This window comes from Leopardus geoffroyi, chromosome A1 (assembly GCF_018350155.1).
Source record: "Leopardus geoffroyi isolate Oge1 chromosome A1, O.geoffroyi_Oge1_pat1.0, whole genome shotgun sequence".
Classification (NCBI taxonomy): Eukaryota; Metazoa; Chordata; class Mammalia; order Carnivora; family Felidae; genus Leopardus; species Leopardus geoffroyi.
In genome coordinates this window covers 197,338,576-197,350,906 of record NC_059326.1, presented here as the reverse complement: position 1 = coordinate 197,350,906, position 12,331 = coordinate 197,338,576, and the positions used below count along the sequence as shown (strand labels likewise).

At 50.1% G+C, this 12,331-nt stretch overlaps 1 protein-coding gene across 9 annotated transcripts in view; it reads left to right on the top strand.

Moving 5' to 3' along the window:
• The window catches only part of ABLIM3 (actin binding LIM protein family member 3), a 111,470-nt gene extending 109,224 nt beyond the window's left edge, over window positions 1-2,246 (top strand). For all 9 annotated transcript variants that reach the window (XM_045437637.1, XM_045437650.1, XM_045437618.1 and 6 more), the window contains one exon: window positions 80-2,246. In XM_045437637.1, the coding sequence (XP_045293593.1) occupies window positions 80-193 (114 nt within the window). In that variant the 3' untranslated portion in view covers window positions 194-2,246. The remainder of the gene's footprint in view (window positions 1-79) is intronic.
• The last annotated feature ends 10,085 nt before the right edge of the window (window positions 2,247-12,331 follow it).

The following is a 12,331-nucleotide window of genomic DNA, read 5'->3' as shown; positions in this document are numbered from 1 at the left end:
GCTTCTGCCTGCACCTGCCCCCAGCCTCCACCTCACATCCTCAAGCGTTCCCTCTCTGTCCCCTCCCACCTTATTTCAGCGCCACCTGTCCCAGGAGGAGTTCTACCAGGTCTTCGGCATGACCATCTCTGAGTTTGACCGGCTGGCCCTCTGGAAGAGGAATGAACTGAAGAAGCAAGCCCGGCTGTTCTAGGCAGAGGCTCTATAAATATATATGCATTTATATAAAGATATATGTAAAATCTCTATACTGAAGCTCGGTATAATCCTCTCTTGTGTAATGGGACACACTGCCTGCCATGAGACTTGCTTTTCTGTACTGTCAGGCAAGCCCACGTCATCGAGATATTTTTATGCTCCTTACTCTCTCTTTTCTAAGTGCTCTGGGGTTTGGGAAGGGATTTGAGGGGACTCCCATCCTTTTGCTGGGGATCCTTTTTATACTGAAACATCTGTCCCTAACCTGAGTCCCCCAAGGTCCAACTCTCTTTCCTAAGGAGGTGCCTGAAGAAGTCTCTCTTCTCTCTGCTTCTCGGCTCTTGCCCCAGTCTCCAGGGTGGATGCTGACCATGGAGTTTTCACACCTTATTGGCCCCAGAGGGGCCCTCCCATGGGAGGAGCCACAGCGATCTCCCTAAGTCCCTGAGCGCCTTTGAGAGCCCGTGCAGAATTTTCTCCACCTCTCCAATTAAGAGTTCGGTGCTCTCTGGGGGTGATGCGCTTAGCAGTGTGGGCCTCGGATCTACTCGATACAGCAGCACACAGAGGTGGATAGGGCCTTGGCCTCTCTGCAGCTCCTCAGTCCTCCTCCTTCTGTCCTTGATCCTAACCTCTCCCTTGTCCAAGTCTCACGGTAGGGGAAGAAAAGGCACTTCCCTTCCCTCCGCCACTTGCAACTGGCCCCTTTGCCTGGCCCTGACGCGGAGACGAGGGAAGACGCGGGAGCTGGAAGCAGGAGCCAGAGCAGGGCACCTGTTAGGATTGGAGCTGCAGGACCTCTTGGGACCCTCCTCTCACCCCCACTGTTCCCAGCGCCTCCTGACCCTTCCCCCCTTTGGAAGAGAGGCCCAGTACTGCAGCCTGTATTCTTTGGCCTTACTACAATCAATGTGCCTGACAACTCAACACACCACAGGGCTAATGTTCCCATCATAGCTCCAACAGTCCAACTAGACAGACAACCTCTAATACCCCTCTAAACATCAGACAGGCCATGTCCCAGAGAGAGCTTCCTGGTCTACCCCTGCTGGTCCCTAGGCTACAAGGGCAACCAAACCAGCCCCCCACCAGTCGTCGGCTCCCACTACTAGGTTGGCCATGTCTCATTGGGTAAACCTTTGGAAGAATGGCTGCTTATAGAATTCCAGAGTGAAGCATTGGCCAACACTGCTCATGATCACCCTGGATTTCCCCAGTGGCTGCCTTCCCTGCCCCCTTGCCTTCCTGAACAAGAGTAAAAGCTTAACTTAAGCTTCTCTCCTCTCCTCCCTTCCCCAAACCTTTGACCCCAAGTTGGTGATGTTTGGTGGGTCTGTTCCTTCTTGGAGATGCCTTGATTTAGGTCACTCTGAGGTCATGGAGGAAAGACGAAGAAGTGAGAATAACCATTATCACTGTCAAGAGGCTGGTGATGTGACGTGGCAAATATAGAACTGACTTCAGTCCAGCAAACTTTCCTCACTGAGCACCTGCTGATGCTGAGCACCTGCTGTATACAGAGCACGGAATAAGGGAAGGAGATGGGAACACCAAGATGAGCAACACGGGATCTGGGCCGGGGTGGGGGGGCGTGCCTACTAACAATGGGTGTCGTCAGGCATGAACTCAAACGTGACGGTTGTAAGGCGGGAAGTGATGGGAGATGGCACGAGAGCATGTTTGTAGCATTCCTGAAAAGGTAGATGGAGTTGGTGGAGACCAAGGAACGCTTTCTGGAAGAGATCGCATTTGAGCAAAGTTCAGGAAGAATCTTTGTAAACTGAGAAGAGACTATGACTTGAAAGGGTGATGGGTTGAGGGGCCAAAAAGAGGTCTAACGTACTCTCATTTAAAACATCAACCCTCTCTGCAATTCTCTTTTTGGCCAGTGTATTTCAACTGTCCTGACCCTTTAGAAATGTCCCCAGCCAGACACAATCATTGAAACTGCCTCATTATCACTGGTTGAGAACTTGGCAAGATTGAAGGGCTTTTGTTATTGTTGTTGGGTTTTTCTGTTTCCCATAAAAGCACATAATTTCAACCCAGACCTGTGTCCTTCTGTTGTTTCCAGTGTGAGTGGAAATGTGTGATATGGGAAGAGACCGATCGTGCGCATGTTCCAAAATAAAAGAGTCTAGAGAGCAGCTCTCCCTTGGCCTCAGTTTCTCCTTCTGTACATTAAAATTTGACAACGTAAGCATCACCCAGATTGTTTCCTGCAGAACGTGGGGTCCTGCAAGACGGTACAAGATGTTCCAACAAATACAGGTCCGTGATCCAAAAAATAACGATAATGACAATAGTTCGTTAGTAAGTACCGACAGTGTGCCAGTCTTGACGCCTCATATATGCCTCATGTCATGTCAGTCAGCCTCTGTAACAACCCAGGAGGGAGGAAATAATAATTATTTCCATCTCACAGATGAGGAAGCAGCTTTCAAGAGGACACATGATTACCGTGATGGAGCCAGGAGCCAAGTCCAGCCTTTTGGGGCTTAGACCAGCTTAGCCGCGCTTAGCAGTCAGGATGTTTTCTGCCACAAGTAAGGAGCGCCTTCTGAAGAGTGACTTAATGAGAGTGCATATTGCCCTGCACGGCAGGAAATCGGTTTAGCAGTCTGACGATGCCGTCAGGGGCCCAGGTTCTTTTCACCTGTCCATTCCACCATCCTCGGTATAGTGGCTTTTGTCCCCAGATGTGACCCCTCATGTTTACAAAAGGCTGCTGTGGCTCCAGGCATCGTGTCTTCATACGATCACATCAAAAAACAGGAAAGAAACTTCTCTTTATGTGTCTCTTTTGATCAGAAAGCTATCCCAGGAGTCCTCAGGAGACTTCTCAGGTCCCATTGGCAGGACTAAGGAACAGGTCCATGGCCTTGCAGCACAGAAGGCTGGGAAGTCATGTATTGGGCCTTTTGAGACTCGATAGTGGGTGGCAGGCGCTGTGCCGAGAAAGAAGAGAGATGGGGGAGACAAGGAAGGGCCTCTAGGCGAGTGAATCACGGTGTCCCTGCCACAGCCACTGTCCCTCGCCTTAGGGACTCAGAAGGCACATTGCCAAAAGTCCCTCAGAGCCCTGCAGTACCTTTGTTTAATCCAGCGTGTCATGAGCTAATTTGACATAACTCTGTTTAAGAAGTGTTAGACTCACTGTTATTTCCACTGTATTTCCTATTCCTGTCCTAAGGGAAACACTTCTTTCATGTTTGACATCTCTCAAGATGAGATGTGGCTTCAAAGTATCTCCTTTCCTGACCTCTCATCCTATGATTCTTCTAAGTATCGTGCCCACCACAGCCCCTTCAGACAGGTGGCTCAAATGTGCAAAGGGACGCTGAAGAATGCCCCTTTGCTCCCCGCCTACACACACGCCCAGCAAATGCTGACTGAGCGTCTGCTGGGAGGCAAGAGCACTTAAGACTCACCAGTGTGTAAGGCAGTGTGGACTGTCATATAGCTCTGGTCTAGAGGAGGGGACAGACTGTACATAAGTAACAGAGACAGACGGCACACAGAGATAGCTACTGCACATCAAGTAGAATACTGGAGAGAGAGGCAGAGAGGAACTCACGTCACGGACTCGCTGAAGGATGAAAACGAAGGAGCCAAGGGAAAAAGAGAGGTGGGAGTGTTCCCAAGCACCGAGAATAGCATGAGCAAAGGCACTGTGGTCGGTGAGAGTTTGGTGTATTTGAGGAAGTAAATGTTCCAGTGAAGACAGAGAGGTATGAATGAAGGGGAGAATGAATTTAGAAGAGGTGGGAAGGCAGGCAGGGGCGAGAACACACAGGGAGACAGAAAGGATGCCTCTCATTCATTCAGGCTTTGTGGAGATTGTCTGTGGCTTGCACTGTCTGTGGTTATTAACTGACGAGATGCGGGGAAAGTCACTCTAAGTCTTGTTACTTGGAGTGTGGTCCCCAACCCCAGCACCGGAGTCACCTTGGGAGCATGTGAGAAGTGCAGAATGGCAGGGTGCACCCTCGACCTACTCAACACACATCTGTATTTTAATAAGACTGCCAGGTGATTCACACACATGGGGAGGGTTTTACGGACAAATGCGACACATTTGTGCCAGCCTTTCTGAAGTTCTAGAAGGAACCCTTTTCCCCATGCACATGACCTTTTTGAACACTGGGGGGCAACCTTACATTAATAAAGCAGAACTTAAGGAAGGGGGGGGGGCACAGAAATCGCAAAACATGAGAGTTAAAGTCAATACAATGGCCGCATTTTGCAGCCACAGGAACGGGCCCACCGAGCATCTAAGCAGATCAGGACAAGCAGCCAGCTCACCTTCACAGGCACCTGGAACAGAAACGTGGGCCTGGCTGCGGAAGGTGTCAGCGGCTGCAGCCGGCCACTGAACAGAGCCAAACGTGGAGGAGAAGGGCTTGAAATTCAAGGAGGGAAAAGCTCTGCTAAAATTCGTAGTAATTCACATCCCGTAACTGTGCCAGCTCCGGTAATACCCCGTGTGGAATTAGGTTTTAAATGCTTCATTTTGCATCAGACTTCAAGTTGCTAAAAGTCTTGACCACACAATGATAAACACCTGCTGATATACACAGCCATGAGCTGCTATCAAGCCACTCAAAAGCCCTGGAGTGAGACTAAATAAATAAAATCCAGAAGCTGTGAAGACGAGGGCCAGCCTCTCATTACCACCCAGGAGCCCCCTTGCCTCCTTACCTGGGCTGGTCCAAGGTGATTGGCACAGGAGCACAGGCAAGAGAAACCAAAGGCCTGCAGCCACACACACACACACACACACACGCACACACTGAGAGTCCTCAGGGCAAATTAGGGCCATGTGTGCAGATGAATCAGGTCACAAAGTAAGGTGACATCTATGCCCATGACCAAAAGTGTTTCCCAAATTTCAGTCACTCAAACACAACCTTCTTGAGTTCCATCAGATTTTTTATTTACTTACTGCTATTTACGTGGTATGTTTCTTCCAAGGACTCATCCCTGACATTTCTATTTTAAGCACTCTCGGTGAAAGTATGGATGCCTAAGGACCAGTTATTGGCTTCTCATACAGATTCAAATACTTTCATAACTCTTCAAATATGTTGGTGTGTGTAATATCTAAACCCGGGCCACATTACCCTCTTGCACTGCTGGTGGGAACGCAAACTGGTGCGGCCGCTCTAGAAAACAGTGTGGAGGTTCCTCAAAAAATTAAAAATAGATCTACCCTATGACCCAGCAATAGCACTGCTGGGAATTCACCCAAGGGATACAGGAGTGCTGATGCATAGGGGCACCTGCACCCCAATGTTTACAGCAGCGCTTTCAACAATAGCCAAATTATGGAAAGAGCCTAAATGTCCATCAACTGATGAATGGATAAAGAAGATGTGGCTTATGTATACAATGGAATACTCCTTGGCACTGAGAATGAATGAAATCCTGCCATTTGCAGTAACGTGGATGGAACTGGAGGGTATGATCCTAAGTGATAGAAGTCAGCCAGAGAAAGACAGATGCATCTTTTCACCCATATGTGGAATTTGAGAAACTTAACAGAAGACCATGGGGGAAGGGACGGGGAAAAAATAGAAAGGGAGGCAAAATATAAAAGAGTCTTTTTTTAAATTTTTTAAAAATCTTTATTTATTTTTTTTAACGACATTTCTTTTTTTAACGTTTTTATTTATTTTTTTTGGGACAGAGAGAGACAGAGCATGAACGGGGGAGGGGCAGAGAGAGAGGGAGACACAGAATCGGAAACAGGCTCCAGGCTCCGAGCCATCAGCCCAGAGCCCGACGCGGGGCTCGAACTCACGGACCGCGAGATCGTGACCTGGCTGAAGTCGGACGCTTAACCGACTGCGCCACCCAGGCGCCCCTAAAAATCTTTATTTATTTTTGAGAGAAAGACAGAGTGTGAGCAGGAGAGGAGCAGAGAGAGGGAGACACAGAATCCGAAGCAGGCTCCGGGCCCTGAGCTGTCAACACAGAGCCCCATGCGGGGCTCGAACTCACGAACCGTGAGATCATGACCTGAGCCGAAGTCGGGTGCTCAACTAAGCCACCCAGGTGCCCCAAAGCATAAAAGACTCTTAATACAGAGAACAAACTGAGGTCTGATGAGGGGGGCGGGGAGGGAAAATGGGTGATGGGCATTGAAGAGGGTGCTTGTCGAGATGAACACTGGGTGTTGTATGTAAGTGATGAACCATGGGACCCTATCCCAAAGCCAAGAGCACACTGTATTAGCCAACTTGACAATAAATTATATTCAATTTTTTTAATTAAAAAAAATTTTAAATAATTATAAATAAATAAATAAATCCGTCCCACCTTACCACGAGGAGTCTGCATTCCACACTTTAGGAAGCACTGCTCTGTTTGACAGAAGAGGGAGGGGAGAAGGAGACGTGTGTTCCCTCAGTTTCTTCATGGTGAGTGGTCTCTGAGGAGCCAAGGGGAAAGCAACCAGAAGACTCTGCAGAGAGAAGCAAACACAGGCTTCTTTGACAATGGAGCAGGGCCTGACCAGCCCCTGCCCACCTCAGAGAGCCAAGACCCTCGTGTACCGCTGGCTGGTTCCCAGGTGTGTGCCAACGGGAAGTTCCCAGACCTTGGACGGTTTTCGTTGGATATGGTCCCTCCCACTGCGGCCCCAGGTCGTGTAGACTTTGGGCTCACAGGTGCCGTCATGAGCTGCAGCGGGGACATTACAGCACGAGGACTAGACTCAGCCTCCCTCAGTGCAAATCTCAGCCTCGCCATTTACCAAGCATGGGTTCTGGGATGAATCGTGTCCCCCCCAAATTCAGATGTTGAAGCCCTTATCCCCAGTACCTCAGAATGTGTCTGTTTTGGGAAGGAGGGCCTTTAAATGAGGCCATTAAGGTGGGTCCTACTCCAAGTAGACTGGTGTCCTTATACGAAGAGGAGATTGAGACACACAGAGACCCCAGGGATGCAGGGGCCAGAGGAAAGGCCATGTGAAGAGGCAACAGGAGGGTGGCCTCTGAGAAAACCAACTCTGATGGCACCTTGAGCTTGGACTTCAGTGTCCAGAATCGTGAGAAAGTAAATTTCCATCGTTTGAGTCCCCCAGTCTGTGGTATTTTGTGAAGACAGCTTTAGCACACTAATATACCATGTGGAACTGGCTTGTAAAATAGGAATGATGACATTTATTTCACAGGGTGGTAAGGTCAGAATGCCGTACGTCAGGTACAGTAGCTGGCTGCAGGGGAGGTGTGCATTTGACCGCTGGGCATCTCCCTCATTCCTAGATCAGGTGGTTCACCCAGACTACCAGTGCCCCCTCTGGTCCAGTGCTGGAAATGCAGGCAAAGGGCCCTGATGTTCTCAGCCGGAATCTCCATCTATAAAGGCCTGCAGTGCCATGACCTTCTCTGCCACAGACTGGGAGAGACCACCTGTAGATGAAGGTTAAGCAGAGGAAGGCCGAGTGTGGAGATGGAGACAAAGTGGTGAATGCACTGTTTGCGTTCCTGGATCTGAGCTGGCCTAAAAGCCAGCCTCACCCCTTCGGCCCCCCAGCCCTGCTCTGAGCGAATAAATTCCTTTTCTGGTTTAGGCTGGTTTGAGTTGCGATTCTGTCACTTGGCCACCAAAGCAGACATGACCTATACGCTGGCTCCTCGAGAAAATGAATATTAACAGCAGCATCTCAAGCCAAGTCTCCAACACCTTCTTGTGCATAAAGAATTTATTGTCATATAGAAGAAGTGGGATCGCCTATCTTACAGGGTCTTGCCCACCTGGATCAGGAGAAATTGTCCTCAGCGATTTGCCCTTCTGACAAAAGAGCAGCGCTATTTAATTTTTGTAACCACACATACAAAACGCCACTCCTTAGCAGACCCTTGGGTAACAGGAGCTGAAGTTCTGGAAGGCTCCTACCTTAAGAGTATGAGGCGTTCTTGCAGCGAAGAACCTGCCAGAACTGATCAACATTTGCAGTGGTTTGATTTAGAAAAAACTCCCTGCAGGGGGCAGCCCGGCTGTGTGGCTGCAATTTCGGTATCCCTTAATACTTCCACAAGCATCTGACAGCCTCTTGGGAGGGAACCCGTATTGATTACAATAATAACTCGCACTCCTGACAACGGGTCAGGCACTGGGTTAAGCACCTGACATATCTCATTTAATCCTCTGGGTGCTTTTCTTTTAGCCTCATTTTACAGATGAGGAAATTGAGCCCTCGATAAGTCATCCATTGATGATTTCGCAGCTGTACGTAGCAGAGCCTGAACCCGAACTCAGGGATGTGTCACCCTGAAGCCCACGAATTTGGCCATGAATTTGACCGCTGTGCAACAAATACCTTGCTAAACAGCGTGCTGGCTGAATTGGGGGAACCTTCCTCTGTGCCAGGCAAGGCACCAAGCACTCTCCATACACGGTCCCATGTAAGCCTCACAAGCCCCGCGTGAGGGAGCTGTCGTTGGATTTTTAGATGAGCCATGGGGGTTCAGAGAGGCTGAAGATCATGCCTTTGATCTCGCTCTTCCCCAGCGTGTGCCACAAGTGCAAGAGAATGACAGTTATGCGGGCAGGAGTGGGGATCCGGTGATACCAAGTCTGGAGTTCTGGACTCCACTCCTGGCCCTGCCTCTTAGGTCTTGTGTGATTTCATTTTTTTTTTTTTAATTTTTTTTTTCAACGTTTATTTTTTTTGGGGGGGGACAGAGAGAGACAGAGCATGAACGGGGGAGGGGCAGAGAGAGAGGGAGACACAGAATCAGAAACAGGCTCCAGGCTCTGAGCCATCAGCCCAGAGCCCGACGCGGGGCTCGAACTCACGGACCGCGAGATCGTGACCTGGCTGAAGTCGGACACTTAGCCGACTGCGCCACCCAGGCGCCCCGGTCTTGTGTGATTTCAGATAAGGTCGTTTCCCCTCTTTTGGCTGCAGCTTCCTTACGGGACAACGAAAGAGACCATACTGGCTAATCTCTCAGGTTTCTCTCTGCTCTAAAGTTTTTCTGGTTCCAGGCTTCAGAAATTCCCTTCGGACTGGAACAGCCTGGGGTCAGCCTGCAGCCTAGAGGTGAAGACAGGGCACAGGCAGCCTTTCAGAAGAGAGTCAGCCTATGGGGCAGTGTTAGGGGCTGGGCATCACCTCGGACCCTCAGGGTGGAGGCACCCAGATGGACAGACTCTCCAGAAGGCTTCATGAGGCCATCGTTTCCCTCAAGGTTCCACAAAGGTATCTGTCGGCCAAATTAAGACCATCTTGCAGTGTTTTAAAACACCTGGAATTCATCACCAACATTTTTAAACCAAGAGACTTTAATATTTTTTAAGATTCATTTATTTTTGAGAGAGGAGAGAGACGGGGTTCGAGGGGGGAGGGGCAGAGAGAGAAGGAGACACAGAATCTGAAACAGTCTGCAGGCTCCAAGCTGTCCGCACAGAGCCCGATGCGGGGCTCCAACCCACGAACCGTGAGATCAGGACCTGAGCCGAAGTCAGACGCTCAACCGACCGAGTCGCCCAGGCGCCCCAAATCAAGACTCTATACTAAAATCTGGATTTCCGGGTTTTCCTGAAAAGTCTGGAGCTGTGGCCAATCCAGGCCCATGTTCCCGCTGGCCACGCTGGCCCAGGTTGCTGGCTACTGGCCTTTCTGACGGGACAACAGTTCTCTCCTTTGCCACGGACCCCAGCGCTCCCGTGGCCGCTCACACACACCACTCCCCTGCCTGGCCCTTCAGGAGCTTCAGTCTGTGAGCCTCATTTAAGGAGCCAAGAGTGCTCTTTTCTTGAGAAAGGACCCACAGAGAGGGGACAGGCTTCATGCGGCATCTGGGCACGAAAACAAAAGCTCCTTTTCCCCCCGACACAACCGGGGCACTGGGCTCTGTTGAGCGCTGAAGCTGAGCCCTGTGGCCTGGCCACAGGTAGGAGCCCCGGGCCCTGGAACAGAAACCTGACCGTGTCATCCGTGAAACTCTTTCTCTTTCTCCCAGCAGCTGCTACCCGGCTCTCCATCGGCTTTCCGGGGCCCAGGGTGGACCAGCAGACATGTGTCATTTCCCTGGGTAGGGGCCATAATGGCGACATTGTGCTGAGTAGAACAAGAGAAGTTTTCATCCAGCCACCAGCCCTGGGCAGACACTCGAGCAAGGGGCTCTGGGGCTCACTCTGCACAAAGAGGCTCGGGCGAGGGGCCCTGAGCCCAGGAGAAGCTCAGTGGACTGGGCCGCAAGCCCACGGCCGCACGCAGTGAGGCTGGGAAGCAGAGACAGACGGTTTGCAGAATACCCCACTGCAGTCTCATTTCCCTCTGCAAACACAGGAGCAAACAAGCAGTCCCAGAGGATAAATGGGACCCCCCCCACCGCCGCCTCTCCAGGACACATGCACTGAAAGAAGTCTCGTGCACCCTCGAGCAATTCTTCACTGACTCACTCCACAGTACTCACCACCACTTACCGGACGTGGGGCACCGCACTAGGCAGTAGGGATCCAGCAGTAAGACACAGCACCCACCCTCACAGTGCTTGCAATCTGGGGGGGGGGGAGGGGGGGGGCGGGAAGAGGCCAGGAGAGAAGTAACTAGGAGACTATGCATTGATGAACCGACCGAAGAACTGAGATTCCCGCGGCCACAGAGTCCGTTGGAGATCTCAGGTCTGAGCGCCCGATGCGTGGATTTTCTTGCTCTTGCTGGGATCTCCTGAGCTGCTTATCTGTGCTGAGCAAAGGGGCTCAGTGCAGAAGGCACCCCAAATACCATCACAAGGAACTCGGACTCTACACTTGAGGGCAGAGGGGAGCCATCGCATATTTTTAAGGGGGATAGGAGGGCGATCAAGGAATGTTTACTCTGGTGGCCGTGGTGCAAGCAGGCCTAGAAGCAAGGTGACAGGGGAGAAGGCTAGAGTAGGTTTCTTCCACTGGGACAAAGAATCTTCAGCCTCCAAATTTTTCTTTCCCAGGGCTTCCCAGCTCCACCTGATAAGCTAAGAATGAGACTAGGGAGTATCATTTGTTTTCACAAGACCGGGAGAGCACGAGGGAGTTGAAAGCTTTCTTCCTGGTATTGTTCACAGGGATCAAATTTGATATCTTTTTACGGAGCCAGAGCTCGCCACACATAACGCTCGAGACAGCACAGACAAACCCAGGAGCAAGAAAAATCCCGTCAGAGGGCCGCACTCACGCAGAGATATGGGAAGGGAAGGGGGAAACAGGGCATTCACAACCTCCATCCCATCCTTCACTGGGCGCTTACCTCCCGACACCCCACCATCGCGCCAAACCAAATGGTTGTGCAGGCGTATCCTGCGGTTTCCCATCTCTCTGGTTCTTCTCTTACTGTTTTCTCTGCCTGTAATGTAATCTCTCCGTTGCAGGTTCATCCAGCACTCTCTCTGCGATCAGCAAGAGACTCTTGCTTTGTCTTGATGAACTGCAAGAACACCGTGTATCTCTCCTCTGGCACTTTTCACATAATAATTTGCAACGCGTTTATTTTGTACATATTCATCTCCGCTACTAGGTTGCAGATTCCTTGAGAACGGAGCCCAGTCCTACTTAGTGTTAGTTTCCCTACAGGAACTTGCACAGAATGCAACAAATATTCCTCAGTGAACTGATGAAAAGTGGTGATGAAAGACCCCATTAAATGAAAAGGACAGAAAAAATACATATAGTTACTCCTTGCCCCAAACCCACAAGCAGGGTTTCTCATGCACTTACCCAGACAGCAACCAAGCTGCAGTCAACTGAGTCAACAGTGCCACCCAGTGGGCATTATGAGTAATTATATAAACCAGAACCCCTGCACCTTCACAGAGACTTCTTAATCCTTAGCCCAACTGTGCCCAGACCGCGTTCTCCCATTTATACATTTTTCCTGGTCCACAGCTCAGTTAATCCCGCTCCATAAACTATTCCACAGATACATGTAAATTCTCCTTAGTCTTTTTAACTTCTCTGTTCCAATTCTCTGATGAACCTCCAAAGTTCTTGCAAGTTTCTGAAATTTCTTTTAAAATTCTACCAAAACCTCCATCGGCCTTTGCAATGGTTATATTTTGTATTTTTTATTCTTTCAAATGAAATATTACACTTTTAAAAGTATTAACGGGCTAGCCTGGGAACCGAACTGCAATTTACAGCC